This window comes from Periplaneta americana, chromosome 6 (genome assembly GCF_040183065.1).
Source record: "Periplaneta americana isolate PAMFEO1 chromosome 6, P.americana_PAMFEO1_priV1, whole genome shotgun sequence".
In the NCBI taxonomy this organism is placed as follows: domain Eukaryota; kingdom Metazoa; phylum Arthropoda; class Insecta; order Blattodea; family Blattidae; genus Periplaneta; species Periplaneta americana.
In genome coordinates, this window is record NC_091122.1 from 29,628,818 (window position 1) to 29,652,152 (window position 23,335).

Genomic DNA, 23,335 nt, shown 5'->3' on the forward strand with positions numbered 1-23,335 from the left:
GCTACCCTCTACTCCAGGGACATAACGGTTTTTTCTTTGTGTATGTTTTCACGCGTGAATAGTGTAAAGAATAAACACAATATGCAGCATGAGCGATCTACGAAAACCACTCATATCTTCGTCAGACTCTTCTGTTTCGCATGAATGACTTTTTTTTGGCCTAGCCAAAAGTGCCGTTGTTTTGGTATTGCCAGTTATTTGGGTGCCGGATACAAGGGATTTTACTTTAGTTGTGTAAGTTCACATAAATTATTAAATAAACGTTATATTTTTTCTAAATACATACACTCCTCTTTGTTTCATGGGTAGAAAAATCACTCATTTTTATTTCAAACACACTCCCTGTACAATCCAACAACATTATTGTACCAGTAATCAACTCAGCAATAGATTGAAAAATATATAGGGGTACTGGTAATACTTTGAAGCTGAAAGGTTAAATTTATTTGCTTCGTTGTCACTTTTCTATAGACATTGTTATCAATAGGAAAGTGATTGTTTCCTATTTCTACATCATGAAATACGTAGAAAAAGTATAAAAAAAAAATAATCCATTGGCTATCTGTGACATGTCTGTAAATACAGAATTTCTGATGTCGTATATGGGATGCGTAAGGGATAAATTTCTTTGGCCTCAAATATGGGACATACCTTACAATACGTGCAGCCCTAGATCTAGAGCCCTGTGGCAGCACCATCGCTTTTATAGTGCCATCTCCTGCTACTCGGATTTCTTTCCCCTCTACCATTTTCAATAATATGTTAGCATCACTCGCCAAGTTGTCCATTGTTCTAAGAAAAATCCCGGAAATGCAGTGATTTGTGGCATAAGGAGTATTTTGATGAACTATAACAGATGGAAAAGTTGTGACTATGTCAGCATCTCTGATATTCCACATTTTCAGATTCCAGAAGTTAAATAGTTGTAGACAGATCTCTGAAGTAATTCCCAAAATATTGAGTAACATGAAAGAAACACACTGAGAACCCAATGAGGCTACCAACGCTACCCTCATACTTCTCAATATTAATCAGAAACTGAATGCACTAACCCTGCAGCGTGCTGGTGTGCTATATTCTGTACAGAGGTAATATGTTTCCTTTAAATCAGTGACCAAGCAGTGGGCTTTCCTAATTATATATCTAGCTTTTAATTAGATGTAGGGAGTTATTAGACCAATTTCATATTGAGATATAATTTGTATGATTCAATAAAAGCTTAATTGTTAACTGCAGACTGTGGCGGCCGGTGAGACATTCTGGTGATGGTGCCAAAAATGAAAATAGGTTCTACGCAAATCACCCTAGTGAAATTAATAATCACAGCACACTTTTACATTATGTTAAATAAAACACTAATTAAACCAGCTATTTTACCAGGTGTGCAGTTAATAATTTAGCTACAGTAGTAATAGTTACAATAACATTTCCGAAACTAATAACGAAATTTATAGCTACAGATAATGCAAAACTTTAACAGTATTGTTAGTCAAATACAAATAACTTTTATAACTAGTAAAATTACTGGCAAAAACACACGAGATAAACAATGATATAGAAAATAAATGAGCACGTTTGCACTTTATTTAACAGGCTGATGAATCCAAGGCAACAGCCTGAAGAACACATGTTCATGTCCTGCACAGATCTCATGTATCGTTAATAAAAGCATCTATACTAGCAACAGTGTAGTGATATTTAGTTGCTGCGAAATAAAACAAATATTACACAACATTAACAAATAGTGTTACATAATATGAAAAAAATATTTATATTTCTAAAAAGAACCATGACTGACTATCTCTGCATTCAGTATAATTAAATGGATAATAATTTACACATTCCAATCCAAGTTGTGTGCATTAGTTTTGAATTGGCAACATTACATTAAGATTTGGCTCGGAACTGTAACTTGTGTTTTCGTGCAAGTTTGCGCTTGATAGTCCCCTGCCTAATGTCTCCAACAACCCTGCCATCTAGCGAAATTTCTTCATTACTGCATTCTAGCGGGCGGAATGTTAACTACTGAGTCAAATTGAATTCGGCTCAGTGTCTGCCATAAGAAACGTGTATAAACTAGAATCAGTAGCCTATTGTACAGTGTTATATGGACGTAGACAGTGCCACACCGAACTGGCTCCAACGTTGGGAGAAACGCTGCAAGAGTGTGTCCCCATCTGTGCGCACGCTCGTTCAGATGAAATGTGAATAAAATGTGTAAAAATAAACTATTACAACTGCTTTTTAGAACATTATTTTCTGTTTCTTTCATTGGTGGTGCCATGGCACGCTGGCACTACCCCAAAAGCCGCCCCTGACTGCAGATAAACTACAGTAAAATTCCTCGTAACTGGTACCCAAATAACCAGCAATACCAAAACAGACTTAGCTGAGCCAAAAAAAAAAAAAAGTTTAAAGCTGCCACATTGCCACAGTCTGGGCTGTCAGTTTTGCCACATTAGGAAGTTCCGCAAATGTTAAAACCTTCACATCAAGCTGAAGTCCTCGCAAAAGAAGGGATCGGAGCTCTTGCATTGTATGAATGACGCTCAAGTGAACTCATTCCATAATACTGAAAGCATTATGCGAAAGCTAAGGTTCAGATTTCAAAAGCTTTTAATTTGGAAAAACATCGAAATGGTTGTGGAGAAATATAGATCTGTGGCCCATTTGCTTTAGGACTCATCCCGACATTTGCTTTAGCACCTTAGGATTGAAGCCTCCATTTGTTAACATCATATTATGTTACGTTTAATTACTTGAAACTATGCAAAAAGAGGAAAAAGAACATTTATGTTACCCTTTATATTCAGTTGCAGAATGAAACCTTCCAAAAATAATGCAGTTGATGTTCTATATCAAACCTAAGATCATGATTGGTTCCACACTTTCCTCTCAGCTCAGGTAAAGTCCTGCTCTATGTTCCTGTGATGAAGGTTTGTTTGTTTACTTTTTCTACTTCAAATGTTTTGCCAATAATATTATTGCACTATGATATAATAATAACAATATATGTAATTGCAACTATGCATTTTTTATAAGAATAATTATGAGATCTATCATAACGAATTTAGTATTGTGCACTGGAGAATGACATAATACATATCCTGTGCCATGTGCATCTGCTTATAGACGACATCATTCCTGAACTGACCTGACATTAAAGTTTTAAGTAAATATTTTGCTTTTTATTCTTATTGTTTTGAACAACGCCAAATTCAAAATTCTAGAAAATTGCTCATCATCGTCGTCATCATCATCATCCAAACAAGTATAAGGTCCAAGGCCCGTTATGGTCTCAGTGAGTCATTGTCAGTCCACCTTTTTTTTGGAAGGCCTAAAGATCTCTTCCCTTGGGGACGGTATTGAAGCATGGCTTTCCGTTTCATTCGTTGGACATGGTTTTTCCACTGCAGCTGGTACTTGTTTATAAACTGTGAGACTGGTTGTAATTGAAGTTCTTGCATGATATCCTCATTTCTTTTGCGGTCCAAGTGACTGTATCCTAGTGTTGCTTTCATAAATTTCATTTCACAGGCCGTTATTCTGCTGATATCAGTACTTCCACAACGACGACATTAAACTTCGGAAATAAAAAAAATTAACTATAAATTTCCCACTGATGTGGTATTAGACTTTTTTGTTATACTCAATATGATCAATTTGTTCTGCAAATCTGCAGGGTTATTTCACATCCAACGTGTATATTAAAATAATATAAGTTCTTGTACAGGGCCAACATATAAAACCATGTTTTTCTTGGATTTCGAATTATTAGTTAAGAGGGGCATAAGCCCCCTCCCAACTGCCCAAGATGTATGATGAGTTAAAGCCACTGCAAAGTATCTACTATATGATTAGTTTGTACGTGGAAAAAGTTCACTAAAATCAATCCATTGTGTTTACATCACTTCTGAATCTCTCTTGTAAACGTCTAACAATTTTACATTAAACTCTCCTAGCTAATTAATGTCCATTAATGCCATGATAACTCCTTTTATATCTTCAATTTTTCCTGTGAAAAAGGTTCGATTTGAAGTAGAGTGTTTCAAAAGTGACGGTGAATAATTTACATATGAAAAATACAAACTAAGCCAAACGAAAAAGCTCCAGTAGGCCTATACATTGGTCTGCAAATTAACTGTTGTCGATATAACGCACATTTTCTGTTGAGATTCCTCACTGACTAAGAGCAGACGTGCAGACATCCGTAACTGAATTCTACCTACAGCAAGTGTTCAAAATGCTGTCCATGCTCTTCTCTGTAGTGAGATGCGAATCCTCTCAGTCAGTCCCTGGATCATTCCTTATTTGCCCAAAGGCACATTCAATCCAAAAGCACAATTAATGAAGTGTGTTCACCTCAGAAGTGCAAAGCAGGCTTTTTATATGATCCCAAACACAGAAATATAATCGGATTTAAATCCGGTGACCAAGGAGGCCACAGTACAGGCCCTCCTCTGCCTAAGAGAATATTGCATGAATGGTTAATTTGCGAACCAATATTTATTGGAGCTTTTTGCTTTTTTGAGTTTGTATTTTTCGTCTGTAAATTATTGACCATCACTTTTGAAACACTCTGTATATTTCTGTACATAACGATTTTTACTTTGAATTAAATCCTCTTCTATTTTGTGTAGTACCAGTTACTATGTAAAAAATATATATATAAAGTTTATTTTATTTTATACAGTTTTGGTGCACAGGATTCTTTCAAAGTAGAGAACTTTTCCAGTAATAATACTGAATTGACTCTTTTAGTATGGAATATGAATGAAATCCATCCATAAATTTAGAAGAAAAGTTTTACTTGGGCAGGCAAATAATTAGGTAGATAGCCAACAAATTTTAGCCTATGCCAAAACTATGTTGATGCTGAATACAGAGTAAATCTGTATTTTCTTGGAAATTGCCTAATTTCATAATATCATCATTTGATTCTTTCTATGTACTCGTAGTTTAATCAGAAAGTGAAAACAAACAAAATGAACAGATGAAACACGTCATCATAATCATTTTCTTCCAGGCTATTTAGCCTCTTTATGATCATCATCAAAATTATGCTTTATCATTACGCTTTTATATTTAGGGGGCTTCCTTACTACTTACTATATGAATATCATATTGCAACCCCACTGTAGGACCCTTCAGGGGGGCTACCTTCTTACATGAAAGAAGAATTCTGTTCAATCACACGTATTATTGAAATAGTAATTATGTTTTCAACAAGTGAAGACATTTCATGCCTCTTCCTGTTAGTGTACCATCTGCTGAACATGGTTCAGTAACTAAAATTGATTCATAATCACTTGGGAACACGTTTAGGACAAAAAAAAACTCCATAACCTAACAGTGCTATCCAATGAGTGTGAACTGGCTTCGAAGGTGAGATCATAGAACAATTTGTATCTGCTAAAGTGAGATGATTCAAGATGCTATCTGCTTTGAAATCTCAAACATTAGACTTAGATTCTGACTAGAGTAGCTTATTTCTCAAGAGCTTCTATAAATGTGATACAGTAAAATCTCTCGTAACCGGCAGCCAAATAACCGGAAATACCAAAACAACGGCACTTCCGGCTGGACATAAGAAGAAAAAAAGTTTAAATCTGCCAGATTGCCACAGTCTGGGTCGTCAGTTTTGCCACATTAGGAAGTTCGCACGAACTTTCATTTTCACTGAATTTTCAAACCTAAAATTTGTATATTATTTGTGTTGTGTGATGTGTTTTGATGAAGAAAATACACACAGTTTTTATGTTTATTTAGTCATGTTTGGGCTGTCAGTGTTGCCACATTAGGAAGTTCGCAGGAACTTCCGTTTTCAGTGAATATTCAAATCTAAAATTAAAGTATTATTTGTGTTGTGTGATGTGTTTTAATAAGGAAAATGCACACAGTTTTTTATGTTTATTCAGTTATGAGCAAGTGATAAAGAAATAGGCTTCATATGGCTGCAGTTTCAACACTGGCATCATGAAATACGATTTTTTTTTTTTTTTTTGTATATACCAGTCGTTATTCAATTATCCGGCAAAATCTCTTATCTGTAACTAGCCTGGTGTCCACACCTGTGGAGTAACGGTCAGCGCATCTGGCCGCGAAACCAGGTGGCCCAGGTTCGAATCCCGGTCGGGACAAGTTAACTGGTTGAGGTTTTCTCCGGGGTTTTCCCTCAACCCAATACGAGCAAATGCTGGGTAACTTTCGGTGCTGGACCCCGGACTCATTTCACCGGCATTATCACCTTCATATCATTCAGACACTAAATAACCTAGATGTTGATACAGCGTCGTAAAATAACCCAATAAAATAAAAAAACTAGCCTGGCGCTGGTTAAGAGGGATTCTACTATATTTAATCCAGGATGTTACTGCACAACATTAATTAGGCTACACTACACTGACTTAGTTATGTATGCATATTAATTATTTTAAATGTATTTTTAAAATTACATATTATTTTTTTACTGATTGTGAAAGTGAAGGTTTTTATTTATCTTGCCCTTCAGCAACAAACAAAGTTGGCAGACAATATAATAAAATTTCCTTAGCTTGTTGTCTTAGTACTGTATTTAAATAATAGAATTTCAACATTCATTTAAATATTGACGAGAGGAAGTTCTTAATATTCTTGACAGGAAATAAGAGAATTAAGTTACTGACGATGGTGGGATTTGGTGACAGAAGACGTGCACAACAAGAGGTATGCACACATTTTAATGAAACTCAAACTCACCCAAATCGGCCACCTATTTCTCAGTTAACTATGAGTAGAATAGAAGCGAAATTCAGGGAACATGGATATGTCATCCCCAAACAGAATATAGATATAATAATATAACTTATTTGTCTCAGACACCCTGTTAGCCAAGGATATTTCTTATACGACGAAAATTGAAAATTTCTATTTTGTCTTCCTTCATCCGCTATTTTAATATGTAAATGTAGTGTCGAACTTCTATCTTTGTAAGCTCATTTTGTTTCATACATCCAACTGAAACAGTTTCTCTTTCAAGTCTATATATAAATAATAAAATGACCTCAATGTTCTCTCAGTATGAGCCATTTTACACAAAATTAATATGTAACACACACACTTATGCACTTTTGATTAAACTAACTCTCAACAACACAGTCCATTCATAGAACACCAATATAGCGCGACATATTATTGTGACTGTAGGCTACAGGGCTAACTTTGTTTAGCACAGAGATGTAGCAAATCGATACCACCTCACCAGTCCTCCCCCCTCAAGCTTACTAGTCAAGGTTGTAGCCATGCCTGTAGAGCCTTGTGGCCACAAGCCTCGCCTCGCACTGAACTCTCCATCCTGGAATGACTGCCAAAGTGAACTTAATATGTGGAAGGATCGGAGTTAAACCAAGTGTTACGATACATCGTTATTACAAACTTATAGGCCTAATGTTACTAGGTGTAATAACTCAAATTTTTTGGGTCGGTTAAGCCCTTAAGAGCACTGCCACTGCTTTTCTTAGGCATTCTTGTTTTATTACTGCTACATTAACCTCATCACACCAAATCGGTTAAGCAACCATATCTTTGGAGCATATCTCTAAAACATTGTTAAATGATGAGTAAGAAAGCGCAAATGATAACACCTTTTATAACATGTTACCTGTAGTCTTTGCTGCAGTGTGTGCTTATGAACTAGCAAGCTTTCCCTTTCTAGGATTGCCAGGTTTTTGAAATGCATTTAACTCAGGAAAATATTAATGAGAAATCTGTGAGCATCATCTCAGAGCATAAACTAACACTTTAACACACCATATAAGGAAACAATGCCTTAATTTTAACACCATTGAACCTGTTAGAGTACTAACAGTAGCTTATTTACGTTATGCGCCAAAACAAACAGTAGAAATTCTCGCTCTGATACTGCGCATGTACTTTGAAGTTTGTTTCTCTAAGCTCGTTGTTGTATTGTTGATACATAATATAGTGAAGATTTGCTAAAATGGTTCTCACATCTGAGGAAAAAGTGTTTATTGTAGAGTATTATTTCCGTTCATACGGGCTAGGACGCGCAAATGGTCCCAGTTTGAAATACGTTTCAGATGAGTTTCGTGATAAGTTTCACAAAGCTCTGCCAAGTAACGCGGTTTTGGTACAAGTTGTTGGTAAGTTTCGCCGTACAGGAAGCATCCTCACTCTAAGAAAAGGCTGCACAGGTCGGCATGTTACTGTGACAAATAATGATAATCATGGGAAACTCCTGACCCAGATGTTATAGTCTCTGAAAAGAAGTCTTCGGCAAACAGCTTTGAAAATTGGTATCAGTACAACGTCCATATGTCGAATGTTCAAGGAACTTGGTGGATATGCATATCGAATCCAGATTGGACAGCGTTTGAATGACATTGATCTTCGTGCCAGAATTGTGTACTGTGGTTCAGTGTTAGCTATGATAAACGAGAATCCCACATTCTTGTCTAATATATGGTTTAGTGACGAATGTCACTTTCATCTCAATGGATACATCAGTAAACAGACAACTGCCTTCCTTGGTTTTGAATGGCCAGATGTTGTTCAGACATTCCATCATTCTGAATGTGTAACAATATGGTGTGCCATATCTGCAAAAGGTGTACTTGGCCCATATTTTGTGGAAGACAATGGTGGACATCCTCTGACTGTTAACGAGGATCGGTATGAACCTCATTATCACACTATTTCTGAGGGATCTGCGAAGTCTTCGTCGTGCACGAAACATTGCACATCATACTCCATGGTTCCAGCAAGATGGGGAGCCACACTGCCAGAAACTCGCTCAATTTTCTCCGGAAACATTCTGGTAAACGCATAATTTTCCGTGGAACAGGTTTTCCGTCGCATTCATCTGACCTTACACTACCCAATGCATATGTATGAGGTATGTTGAAGGAATAAATTTTTCGACAGAACTCGTCGACAACAATATTATGCAATTGCGAGGAAAAATCTTAGAGTTTTTTCGCCTTTTTCAACAACCCACATTTGCAAACATGTTTCGAAATCTACGCGAACATTATGATTATTGTTTCGAACATAATGGAAAGTATGTTGAACATGTTTTTATAGAGAATGTTAGAGAAAAGTGAGCCATCTTCATGTTTATTATATATAATTTATACAATTTGTTTTGTCGCATACTATACATTAATAACATTTAGAAGTAGCATAAATGGTTAAGATTGAGAAGAGGTAATTGCAAAGGTTGTGTTTATACAAATCAGTATACTAGGGAGGATTGGAAAATAACACACAACAATTTCTTTACAGTATATGTACTATTTTGGTTAGGACATTCAAAGTTGGCAGGTAGCTATTTTGAATCTTGTGCTACAGACAGCAATGGCTTGATTAGGTGTCATCCTGGCAGAACGAGCAGTATCTACTGAGTATAGATAGAACATGTGCTAGCATCGTCTACTTGTGAAGAGCAGCGAAATGTAGTCCGTTTTTTCTGAGCAAAAAAAAAAAAAGTCCGAGTGAAATCCACAGAGAAATGTTGGAGGTGTATGGTGCTGATTGTCTGTACTGTAGCAACATCTCCAGATGGTGCAGGTTCTTTGAAGGTGCCGAGTAAATCTTAAGCACAAAGCACTTTCCAGCTGACCAGTGGCCGTTGCAACACCACCCAATGTCAAAGGCATTGAGGCGGCAGTCATCCACCCTACAGTCCAGATCTCGCACCATCTGAGTTTCATCTCTTTGGCCAACACTTTGGTTTGGATGAAGATTGAAATCAGTTGTGTGTAGATGGTTATACGCCCAGAAAACGGAGTTTTATGATAGAGATGTGCTGAATCTGGTGTTACAATGGGGGAAATGTGTCGAGAGACTTGGTTCCTATGTTGAAAAATATGTTGACCCTGAACTCATTTCGCTGGCATTATCGTCTTCGTCTCACTCAGATGCTAGATAACCATTGTAGTTGATAAAGTGTTGTAAAATAAACCAATTAAAGTAACAAAAATTCGTTGTCACATTTCTAAAGACATTGGCCACTTATAAATACGAGATTTTTGGTGTCCTGTATGAACTGAAAAAAAGGCCATTCCATATTGGATACATGGCAACCCCACCCCTTTCCCACTGAAAATACGAGATTAAAAAGTTTATTGTGGAGATATTGTGAGCTGTACTATGCAAGAACAAAAAGACTTAGTACAATATAATTATGGCGGCCGGGTAGCTCAGTTGGTAGAGCAGCTGGCTACGGACTGGAAGGTCCGGGGTTCGATCCCAAGTGGTAACAGGATTTTTTCTCGTTGCCAAACTTTCAGAATGGCCCCGAGGTTCACTTAGCCTCCTATAAAATTGAGTACCGGGTCTTTCCTGGGGGTAAAAGGCGACAGCATTGTGCCAACCACACCACCTCATTCTAGTGCCGAGGTCATGGAAAGCATGGGGCTCTACCTCCATGCCCCCCAAGTGCCTTCATGGCCTGTTACGGGGATACCTTTACCTTTTTTTTTTTTACAATATAATTATAAGCGTGTAATAGCAGCAAATGGTGAAGCAAATTGAAAGCAAAAGAAAAGGAAATAGCAAGAACAAAATACAAACTGAAACGAAACAAAACAAAATCTGAATAAGAACGAAAATAATATAAAATGGTAAAAAGAAGAGAGTTGGCCTCCTTTTGTATGTAAAATTTTGACAGAGACTTCCTTCAAAATATCTTAGAGCAAGAAGTAATTAATACTATGTAGTTTGTATTATGCTAGAACATTTTGAAGAATTTGTAATTCTTGAGTACTAGTAAGAATGGAAAGAGAATTTTGTTACAGAACGCAACCTTAGTCTGTTTAATCCATTTGGCGACCACTCATTGATATATGCTAACATTGCTTCGTGATCACAACTATGTACTCACATAGTGTAATATTTCATTTCATATAATATAGTAACGATATACCGAATGGAAAGTCAAATAGTAAAGTAGGGACTTTCCTTTGTTTGATTGAAAGATGTAAATCCTGAGATTAACTGTGCAGAAGATCATTCTAGTTTTTTAAACAAGCATTTATACATATGCACTCCATATTAGTAATTCGAGTTCCAAGTCTGAAGAGAACAGATGACTGAATTTTGGCACTTTTTAACTACCGGTACGCATTTAACCTGAATTTTGGCACTTTTTAACTACCAGTACACATTTAACTTGAATTTTGGCACTTCTTAACTACCGGTACACATTTAACCTGAATTTTGGCACTTCTTAACTACTTCTTAACTACCGGTATGCATTTAACCTGAATTTTGGCACTATTTAACTACCTGGTAGTATACAAAATATATTTTTTTAATTTGGTCCAGTAGTTTTAGGGATATAATTTTTGTTAATTTTGTATTATCCAATAAAAATGCCCCCTGCATAACTTTTTTAAGTCCGTACTTTGTCTTAAGGTTTGTTATAGGTGAAGTTTTCAAATTTATGCTATTTCATGAGTAGTTATTGTTCATTTATTTTTTAATTTCATTGAATCCAAAATTCTATACAGAAATTATTTTTGAAATTCAAAAAGTAATCAATAAATCTTCTTAATGTATCCAACTGTTTGCTGACAACATAAAGTCCACTATAGTCCACTGTAGTCTATTCAGTTGTTGTTTTTCACGAGAAATGTTTAAGCTAACAAGTAACAAAGAGGTACCCACAGAAGCTGCATTAAAACCAACGCAGTTCCAATATATTTTTCATTGCTTATGATTCATGGAGTCCCTCAGTGTAAAATTCTCCGGAGGTAAAATAGTCCCTCAATCGGATTTCCGGGTAGGGACTGCACTGAGAGATTCCAAGAATCGTACTAAAGTACTTATTTGGAACTCCAAAAGTCACACCGTCCAGTCAATCAGAGCCAAGTTTAATATTGAAAAGAACCATATAATGAGACAAAGAGGCAAATATAATACCAAAAGGATTGAAGTATGGTGTCAGTCCAATGCAGAAGCAAAATTCATTCTCTGTAATATAAAAATTGAGGCTAAAAAGAATAAATTCCATGTCTCATTGGGTAGTACATTTAAAGACCGAGAATTAAAACGAAAACGCAACATTAACGAAAAAGATATAGATATTCTAAAAATTTTACAATGGAACTCTAGGTCTTTAAGAAACAAAATGGATTTATTAAAGCAAGAAGTTCAAGATAAAAAGCCTTCTATAATATGCATACAAGAATCTTCAAAAAGTAATAATTACGTGCTATACTATTTTATTAGCTGCAGAAAAGCTGGCATAATTTCTATTCATTACGTATTTTTGCACTTCTGCACCAAATTTCAAAGCAGTAGATTAAGATTTGTTTCGCGAGAAGCATTTTGCATGTAAAGAATGTTTGAAAAATGAAATGTGAGAAAACAGTGAAGAAGTGAGCATACCAAATCCAAGTTTTTTTCTCTTGTACGGAAAAGGGACCCGAAGGCTTGCACTGCAGCCTGAAGCTTATTTTGCTTACCACTCTTATACTGTGAATGACTGGGTAGCCGAATGGCCGCACTCTTGTACAAGTGCAGCACGCAGCACCGTGAACTTAATGTGGCCTGTGGTACGGATGACGATACCGTGTATTAATGGCGAAATCAGTCCGAGGTCCAACGCCGAAAGTCACCCAGCAATTGTGTTTCAATTTGTTGAAGGAAAACTCTGGGAAAAACCCCAACCAGGTAACTTGTCCCAACCAGTATTTGAAATTGGGCCCGCTTATTTCACGGTCAGACACGCAAACTGTTACTCCACAGTGGTAGACTCATGATTATACCGAACTCAGGTATTTAAAAGTTGGGCCATTTAAAAATATGATTGCTGTGATGTCAAAGGGTGTTACAAATTGCGGAACTTAACATTTTTTTCAAAAGAAGGATGATTGTAGATTTGTTTAAAACAAAAATAAAATGTTCACCAAAATTCAGTCATCATGACCACTTCCCCACCATTTTCTATTAGTTATCGCAGTTCGTCATTTTCTTGAAGTAAAAAAGGAAATACTGAAGCTAGTGGAATGGGCTAATATTGAAAATTGGCGTTAGTAACATTTAGTGAGATTTTTTTTTTCTTCAGATGGTTTTTTTTCTTCAGATGGTTTTGATGAGTATACCACAGTTTAGTATATGCAGTCACGAAGCTTGAGTTGTTGAGGATACTAGGAACAATAGACTGTGCAGGTACTATTTCGCGTTGTCTGTGATGAGGCGATAGTAGTGATCCTAGTGGTTAGCAACTATCTATGGATACATATTACCTACGTATTGAGCTTCGTCACTGTATATACTAGACTGTGAGTATACCTAACTTAAATTTTTATATATTTATTTTTTAGTTTTTTTTTTTTTTATGGATAAATATTGGGAACATATTTAAAAATAAACCACACAAACTAGCTGAACCATAATCTTATACTTACTTACTGGCTTTTAAGGAACCCGGAGGTTCATTGCCGCCCTCACATAAGCCCGCCATTGGTTTCTATCTTGAGCAAGATTAATCCATTCTCTACCATCATATCCCACCTCCCTCAAATCCATTTTAATATTATCTTCGCATCTACGTCTCGGCCTCCCTAAAGGTCTTTTTCCCTCTGGCCTCCCAACTAACACTCTATATGCATTTCTGGATTCGCCCATACGTGCTACATGCCCTGTGCATCTCAAACGTCTGGATTTAATGTTCCTAATTACGTCAGGTGAAGAATACAATGCGTGCAGTTCTGTGTTGTGTAACTTTCTCCATTCTCCTGTAATGTCATCCCTCTTAGCCCCAAATATTTTCCTAAGCATCTTATTCTCAAACACCCTTAACCTATGTTCCTCTCTCAAAGTGAGAGTCCAAGTTTCACAACCATAAAGAACAGCCGGTAATATAACTGTTTTATAAATTCTAACTTTCAGATTTTTTGACAGCAGACTGGATGATAAAAGCTTAACCATAATCTTATTGTCTTAATAAAATGTCTTAGTCATTTCCATTAAGAACGTAATATTACGTAATGTAATAGGTACTATTTGTATATAAAAACGAACACTTTATGTCCTTTAAGCCAACGGACTTAAGTCACTTCATGCAGGTTCGTAGTTTTCTTTCTTATGTTACTTACCATACGCAATAACTCGGTATTCACTACATTTTATTATAATCGTAATTAACACATCAGTAATACGATTTAATTTATGAATCAATGACAGAACACAGATACTGCCGAAAAATGTACATGTTATGTTATAAGAATGAAACCAGTGTGCAGAATACGGTAATTTGTGACCATAAATTCTACATGTTCATGAATAGTTTGATATGTGAACGACAGGGTTACTCAAAGACTGTGCCTTTGAGTAGCCTGCTGTAACAATGGCCTTCATATTCGAAGCAGATTTTCTTTTTAATTATTTTCATTGTTCGTAGAAAAAATAGTTAAGTACTTTGTTTAAATTCCTAACTCAGACATGGAAATAATTTAAATAAAATCTGCTTTTTATACATGATTAGACACTATTGCTTCCCTCTTAAAAACGATAATGGACTTGGCTTCCCCCTTTCAGCCTAACCCAGTATGAATTAATATTTAGACTTTGGTTGACATTTCATATTAACGGACCAGTATTGAAGTTGTTACATTTTCTGATTTGTTTTAATACTTTAATGAGTTGCTTTAAATATTTTGCTCTTTGCTGTACTCTTCTGTCAGTGACCTCGTGTATGTCTTTATGTTCAGTAGAATTTTTTTTTAAATTGATTTCAGTATTATCATTAATGTTGTATATTTACAATGTAATGGAACTTGGCTATAGATATTCATTGTATAAAAATAACTATGTAGTTATTTTTCTCCGGAAATGCTTATTTCTTTTTATGTTACGAAAGTAAGTGTTACTAAAAATAGGTACCGGTATATGTTTTTTTATTAATGCATCATTAGTTACTGGTACTAATTACATAACATTCATTTACCCATCTTTTGTTTCATAAGGACTAACAATCTTTCGTCTCTATTACACTTCTTAAAATGTGTTCGTATGTCTGGTGGGTAGGCCTACGTATTACATTTTTATTTTCCAAAAGGTGATATATTATTACTTCTGCTAAGAGTAAAGCTATGACATAATAAATATGCAAGCCTAACAAAATAGCAAGCTCAAACAATAATGTGAATGGTTTTAGAATAAAGAATACCGGTACCGGTATGTAAATAAGAAACTGAAAAATATGTCTATGGTACATACCTATTTATCTACTCTAAGAATATTTGATTCGGTCGGAGCTGAAATGCATTAAGTCAGTTTTTGCAACTTTTCAGGAGAAGAAAAAAACATATCGTGAAGAAAATTACATAAATTTATTGAATGTTTATGTTAAGCTGTACAATAATTCCCTAGCCTATGTGTGCTATAATAGAAAGACAAATTCAGTGCTTCATACACATTAAAAAAACTATTTAGAAAACTTGACTTAATGCTTTTCAGCTCCATGGTTCTACTTACACTTCATAAAAGCTTTACATATCGTCGTGTGAATGCAAGAACTAGGTAACTCGAAATTTGCGTTTTTTAGTTACCTCTTTTATAGCATAGCAAAAATCGCACAAAATGTAATGCAAGAACTAGGTAACTGATCGAACGATATCAGCGACATCTATTTTCCAATATAAAAAATAGGTGAATGAAAACGATGCATATTCCTTAGTGCAATAAATAAGTAAATAGGCAATGTCACAAAATATGAAAAATCAAGTTACCTAGTTCTTGCATTCACACGACGATATTTAAATATTACCTACATTATATTTTAGTTATATTTATTTGTAACATAAATACCACTACATTCAATGAAAAGATTGTTTATAAGTTACAACTTCTCTTATGATGTAGCACAATACAAGCTAAGTACAGTAAAGTAGGATAAAAAACACAAAGTCACTTATGACTCGTATTACACTGAATCATTGATATCACAAGGCCGCTGGTCCACACCTGTTGAGTAACGGTTAGCGCGTTTGACCACGAAACAAGGTGGCCCGGGTTCGAATTCTAGTCGGTGCAAATTACCTGGTTGAGGTTTTTTCCGTGGTTTTCCCTCAACCCAATATGAGTAAATGCTGGATAACTATCGGTACTGGACCCCGGACTCATTTCACCGGCATTATCACCTTCATTTCATTCAGATGCTAAATAACCTGAGATGTTGATATAGCATCGTAAAATAACCCACTAAAAAAAACAAGGCCACGGGATTGGCGGGAATCGGTAAGCAGCAGCTTAGCTGCTTGGTCAACCTCGTGTGGTGCTGAAAGGAAGGAAGTCAATGACGTAATGCTTTCCTCATCTATTCACGTTACCAGTAACAATAGTATCTTGTACAAGGAGAAGGCTGATTTATTTTTTTCTTATGCCGATCAATAGGTCTGGCTTAAATAGTTCATAATGGAAATAAAAAAATGTCCAATTTTGACTTAATGCCTTTCCTAATCAATTCATTTATATAGTTCTTTTGTAAAGAATATCTTACAATTTGTAAATTAAAAATATTGGTAGCCAAGTTCTGTTACGTCAATATGTTTCATTTGGCTGTCTTTATGTGATTTGCATGATATATGTACAGTTACACATACATAGATACTGTACTGTAAAATATTCCAAAGATGAGAGTGACTGTTAGTAGACCTACGGCCTAAAGTAAACTATGGCCAGCAGTGTTCCTAAATGATGGAGTGAAGTTCATTAATTTTCCCCTGTCATTGCTTTTGTTATAAATGTGAGGATGAATGATGCACTTTCACTCCATGTAGGCCTATATTAATATTCTCGCTATTACATGAATGATGTTATTTTTGTTATAACATAACCTCAAAAACTAAATTCGTGACCTTCAGTTGTAAACTCGTATTTGATGAGATTAAATAATTTTAAATGTTTTATATGAAGGGAAACAGGGCATAGCAATACAATTCCAGTCGTGTTCGTGGATAAGTAGAAGAGTATCGATTGTTACTGTACATGGGTAACAAAATTGTAATTTTTGTTCATTGAACATGTGTCATATTACATTTTGATGTGTCATGGGTTTGCTGTCCAATTGCATTTATACCTTTTATTATTATATTAATTTTTATTTTACATTGAAATAATTTATATACAGAATATAAAATTTAAAAGAATCACTGCAACAATAACGCTGAATATTTCCTTTATGGTTATATTTCAGTCATAGTGAAGAAAAGGGATTTTAGGTACTACGCTTAAAAATGTTGTATATGTCAATTTAAAAATACTTCTCGACTGCCACTCAGCCCTTGTGTATATAAAACGGCATTACAATATCATTGTCTTTATTGTTACAATATTAATAATATGTGCATACATGTTAACCGAAAATATTACAATTATCATGAAGTACATGAAGGAATTATTGTTGCTGTTAAGTATAAGGTAATGTTGTGGTGCAATATCAGTTGAACAGTTTGCAAGAAAATATTATAAACTTTATTTCTGCCAGATTTACATCTATTGGCAACATAATTTTGATTTTATATAAGAATATAATAAAGAATTATATTCTGAAAGAAAAGTTAAAAAAAAAAATGGAGGAAAATTCCTAAGAAAATGTTCGTATAAGAGAAGTATAAATTAAAAATTATAACAAACGCTGTAGTCATTTTCATTATGCAATAAAATGGTTATATAACAGTACTGAAATCATTATGTAATGAGTTTCTAGCTGCGAAAGTGGCTACAGCGCTGGACTTAAAATCCTCTTGACCTGGGTTCGATCCTCGGCTTACCCCCAATTTATAACTTATGTTGGGCAAGCACATGGTCCAGGTAACACAGGGGTTTTGTCTGGTTCCCCTGTGGAATCCCAACAAATCTCCATAATCTCATTTTATCGCAGGTGTAACATAGACCAGCTTCCTATGGCTCACCCTGGGCAACGACTCTGTCGGTAAAATGGTCTACATAACTAACTGGTGTCCACACCTGTGGAGTAATGGTTAGCGCGTCTGACCAAGAAACCAGGTGGCCCGGGTTCGAATCCCGGTCAGGGCAAGTTACCTGGTTGAGGTTTTTTCCAGGGTTTCCCCCTCAACCCCAATATGAGCAAATGCTGGGTAACTATCAGTGCTGTACCCTGGACTCATTTCACCGGCATTATCATCTTCATTTCATTTTGATGCTAAATAACCTGAGATGTTGATACAGCGTCGTAAAATAACCCACTAAAAAAAAAACTAACTGGCTTCGTATGGGTGAATGACGACCAGTCAAGTACCTGCCATTAGTAATAATAATAATAATAATAATAATAATAATAATAATAATAATAATGATGATGACAATTATAATAATCTTATCTGAGCAGTTATAGATGATAGTAAATTTCGATCAGAGTTCCAGATTCTTTCTTTCTTCCATTTTACAGGGTTATTCAAAAAGAAAGAGCAGATTTCAAATATTAATTTTAAACAAACTATAAACAGTAGAAACACTTGCAGCATACTATTGGATAGAGGAAGGTTTAAAGTTTTATAGTCCATGAGGTTCCAAGCACTCAACATGCGCATCATGTGTTGCGCGACAAACATCAAAACGGTAGTCCGTTTCTTGCCACGCAAGAATCAACTGGTCCCTAATTATGGAATTCACGGTTCCAACAATTAGATGTCGCAGATCTTGAAGAGTACCAGGGAAGTGTGGTACAAACACCCCACAGATAAAAATCACAGGGGGTAAGGTCGGGGACCTGGGGGGCCACACACGATGAACACGATCTTCTCCACCTCTTCCAATCCAACACCCCGGAATGGTGTCGTTCGGATAATGCTCCACTGAAAAAAAGTTCATACACTTTCTTTACAGAAACAGCGAATAAAACATTCACCTTCGGTGAGTTCTTGCATGTTCGACGACTACGCAAGAATTTTCAGTTCCTCAAATTCGGACTGGCGAGTAACTGCAGCGGACAGGTCGTTGCTGTTTCCGCTTTGCTTATGGCCCTGGATCGAGCATCGCGTGTAACCAAATGTAAAAAAAAAAAAAAAAAAAAAATTGAATCTTCCTCTATCCATTGATGTGCGGTAAATGCTGCTAGTGTTTATACTTCGTTTAAAATAAATATTTGAAATCTGTTCTTTCTTTTTGAATAGCCCTGTATTTGCTCTCATTTTATTTTCTTCCCCTCAGTCATTCCTAATTTTTCTCTATTTCTTTATTATTTCTTCTTTTAATTCTCTTCATCTGGATTAAACAAAATGTTTTATTTTGTACTTCTTAATTACACAACTTTTAACACTATATCACTTCGGAATATGTATGATAAGACTTTGTGTTAAATTCTAACGTATCTGAGGATGACCCATAAAAGGTCGAAACATGTAAACAAGGTACGTTAGAATTTAACACAATAAAGTCTTATCATACATATTCCGAAGTTTTATTTTAATTTATGGAAATCATTTTAGAGTTTCACTAAACAGTTTCTATATATTTTTATTTTATTATTTTTACATTATCTTCTTCTGCTACTTTTGATAAAAACATTTTGTTTACCAAGAAGTTGTGAGATTTCTGAAGATAAAAAGAAAAGATTAAAAGGAGTCTTGCTCAATTAATTCGGTCTCTGTTCTACTTACAACCAATTGTCCCGAAAATTTGAAGTTTTAAATATGTTCGAGAAAAATTGTTTACCAATCAATTGTTTTATGTAGTTTATACTGTGATATTTAATATATGTATATCTTGCATATAGAGGAGTTGTGAATAACAATTCAGACAATGTCTCAGGATTTAGGTAAATGGTACTAATGGTACAAGTACAAACGTGACACCATTACTATATTTAATGAATATATAGGCCTAGTTATTCAGTAATATGCGTTACCATACATTAATCTAGGATTATTTTAAGATTTACTAGCACATTTTCGGAAAATCCATTTCTGATTTATTTAACTTTAATATTTTTATACAAAGCAATCCAGAAATTTCTTTCAAATGTTTCTATTGCGACCAATTACACACCTTTCATTTGTTCTAACCGGACTTGAAACCGTTTTAAAACCAATAAAATTAGCCTACATTAATATACTTTTTAAAAATTTTATTCTGAAATGCAATTAATAAAAAATTATTTGATTAACTATATTTTCACCGTTACAATTACACATATATAAAAACTAAATATAAACATTTACATAGAGATAATAAATTTTACAGGAGAAAAAGTTCGTCCAAAGGGCTGGACTCTGGAAGAGTACCCAAAATGCTCATTGCATTTCGGCTTTGAATAGCAATACTTAAACGTTGACGCAAATCAGTAGTGCAACAGCGATCACCAGTAATGGAGATCAAAATTTGGCCGATTTGAGATACCAAAACTTTAGCGTCATGACTCCAAGGACCGAAGGTCTCCACAGCAAATGGGACAAAGATATAATTGTCTAAAAGATGAGCATATTAATATACTTATCAATTCATCATTTACCCCAGTAAATTATGAAATACTGTAAACTGGGGTTACTTTGAACACAGAGGAAACTTTGACCATTTTTTTTTTCAGAAAATCATATTTAGGTTTCTACACGCTGCATTTGTTATAGATGGAGGTAAATTATCATAAAATCATTCTCATACCAAATTTACCTCCATCTATAACAAGTGCAGCACGTAGAAACCTAAATATGATTTTCTGAAAAAATGGTCAAAGTTTCCTCTGTGTTCAAAGTAACCCCAGTTTACGGTACCTTTAAAACAAGTTACATAATTTTTCATAGATTAATATTATGTTTTTAATTTTATTTTGAGTTGCAAGTAGGGATTCTTATGCGGAGGCTGATATGGAATAAGTGAGAATACTTTATGTTGTTACAAGACAGATTTCTATTTCAGATGTTTTGACAATGGAATTCCAGTTCTTATTGATAGACTTGGAATATAACCAAGAATGTGCTGGCAGTGAACATTCTTCTTTGCTCACATATATAAATTAAACTGAATCAGTATACGATTAACATAGAATTGAATGTTAACTAAGATATAATATTATTTAGTTACTGTTATATCAATTAATATTATACCAATTGTTCAACTGATTTTGTTCTAGAATATTGTCATATATTTTAATGCAAAACTGTAACATCCACCACCAAAATGCAGCTGTGATGATAATGAAAGAAGAGAAGGAAGCATAGCTTTAATAAAATTATTGTTTGAGAGACTGGGCTGCTAAGTACAATGAAACTAACCAACTGTTGCATTTTCTTGTTGCTTTCCTTTTCAATGGGAACAAAATGATACCAATAACCTAACATTACGTCGTCACAGACCTACAGTCTACTCTATCTCAAAAAGGTTAGCATGAATTTATTTGTATTTTCTCGTAATATTATATAACTAGAATATACCCTAGAGACAATTCAATTTAGTGCACGAAGTAATGTAAATTTGATTAGAATTTTTTATCCATTAATTAAATCCTATTTGTACAGAGTATCCAGTCTCTTCTTATTAGAATATAAGAATTCAATTACAAATATTGCAGTACAACCTCAGCCTTTAAATTAAAAAAATGAGTTAATTCGGTTACAAAATTTTTATTAGCCATTGTTATATAATGATCGTAGAATATACATTCCTTATATCTTTATTTTTAATGATTCAGAAGCAATTTCCAAAGTATTATGCGTACTTATGCGAATTCCTTTAGTTAAACATATACTGGTAACTGAAATGTGTATAATCCTGTTATATTTTGCTGAAGTTTCAGTTTTTCTTACAGTGTTCATAATTACATTTTATTTTATGCCACTACCAAATATCCAAATGCATTATGTAAAATAATCGGAAACCGAGAACAGCAAATGCTATTTAAACACTGAAATGTTTGTACAGATTTCTAGCACTACATTGTTATATGTAGCATCTTTTCGTTTAAGTTGTCATGAATGAACACTGGCTAATTAAATCAAATATAATAAGGTAAAAATATTGTTGAAATTTTTGAAGCACTTCAAATGGACGAATGAGTTGCATAATATTTGACAGAGCTCCTATAATCAGCATATATTTATGTACAAACAACAATAAATACCCTTGTAAACAGTGTGGTGTTGTATAAAGTGATGTAAAAAACTGTGAAATACTTAAATGTAAATAATAGTGCATTCTTTCGGAAGATATAAGTTATAAATGTGGACTTTAGAGTATAGGTATCTCTTTTGAGTACAATCTAATATATGAAGTTATGTAAAAGCAGAAAAGAATATATTACATTATTTACTGGCAAATATATTTTATGATTTCTATATATATTTTTTTTACTCCTTATACTTACTGTATTAAATTCCTCAAACAAGCTTAAAATAGTGACACTTTATTTAATAATAATGATTATAAAAAATGCAAATTCTTATCTAAAATTATTTCACTTAGATGCAGCATTTTTCTACAGCGGCAGATAACTGACATAGAATAATTTCAATTGTTAAAGAAAAATTGTTACACCCGTTTTAGTACCGGTACCCTTTTTTATTTTTTTAAATTTAATTTAATTTTTTTTTTTTTTTTTTTTTTTAGGATATCGGTACTATATAAGAAATTATAAATGGAGACATGCCTGGAATGCCATGGCTGAGAACTGAAAAGACTAGTTGATTCCATGCCCACTCGACTGCAAGATGTAATCGAGATGGGAGGAATATTGACTAAATATTGAATCGTGGCTTTTTGTTTTGTTTCTTGAACTTTCAATTGTTTTAATTTTCTAAGGCAGACTTGGTTTATTCAGATTCAGTGAATTATGTTCTTATTGCAACATTAATAATAATAATAATAATAATAATAATAATAATAATAATAATAATAATAATCCATGGCGCTACAGCCCGTGAAGGGCCTAGACCGACCAGCCGGCTGCTGGCCTCACGCCCACATGCCGAAGCAGAGGTGGACGATCATCCAATCAGAATGGAGGTATCTTGTGGTTAGCACGATGATCCCCCCAGCCATTATAGCTGGTATTCGCAACCAGATTTCGCTACCTATCGTAGCTCCCCAAGTGCATCACGGTGCTGGGTGGGCACCGGTCCCATACACTGGCCGAAATTTCGTGAGAAAATTTCTCCCCCCATGAGGAATCGAACCAGCGCGCATTCCGTAACGCGAGTCCTAGGCGGGATGCCTTGACTGCGACACCACGGCACGGGACTATTGCAACATTATGGGCAAGAAAATTCAGAAGTTGGGAAGTACACTTTCGGACTACCATACCACCATCAGAAGTAGAGGAGGATTTTGTGGAATTGATGGAAATTGCTTCACATTGTGTTGAAGAGTTTACTGA

General features: G+C 34.8%; 1 protein-coding gene across 3 annotated transcripts in view; it reads left to right on the forward strand.

The window, feature by feature from the left end:
* Liprin-gamma (liprin protein kazrin) overlaps window positions 1–23,335 on the forward strand; it is a 717,975-nt gene that overhangs the window by 637,006 nt on the left and 57,634 nt on the right. Inside the window, exon 19 of one of the 3 annotated variants that reach the window (XM_069827798.1) lies at window positions 20,884–22,280. The exons of the other annotated variants lie outside the window; for them this stretch is intronic. Coding sequence (XP_069683899.1) covers window positions 20,884–20,892 — 9 coding nt within the window. The 3' untranslated portion in view covers window positions 20,893–22,280. Of the gene's footprint in view, window positions 1–20,883; window positions 22,281–23,335 lie in introns of those variants that run through there. 3 annotated transcript variants of the gene reach the window in all.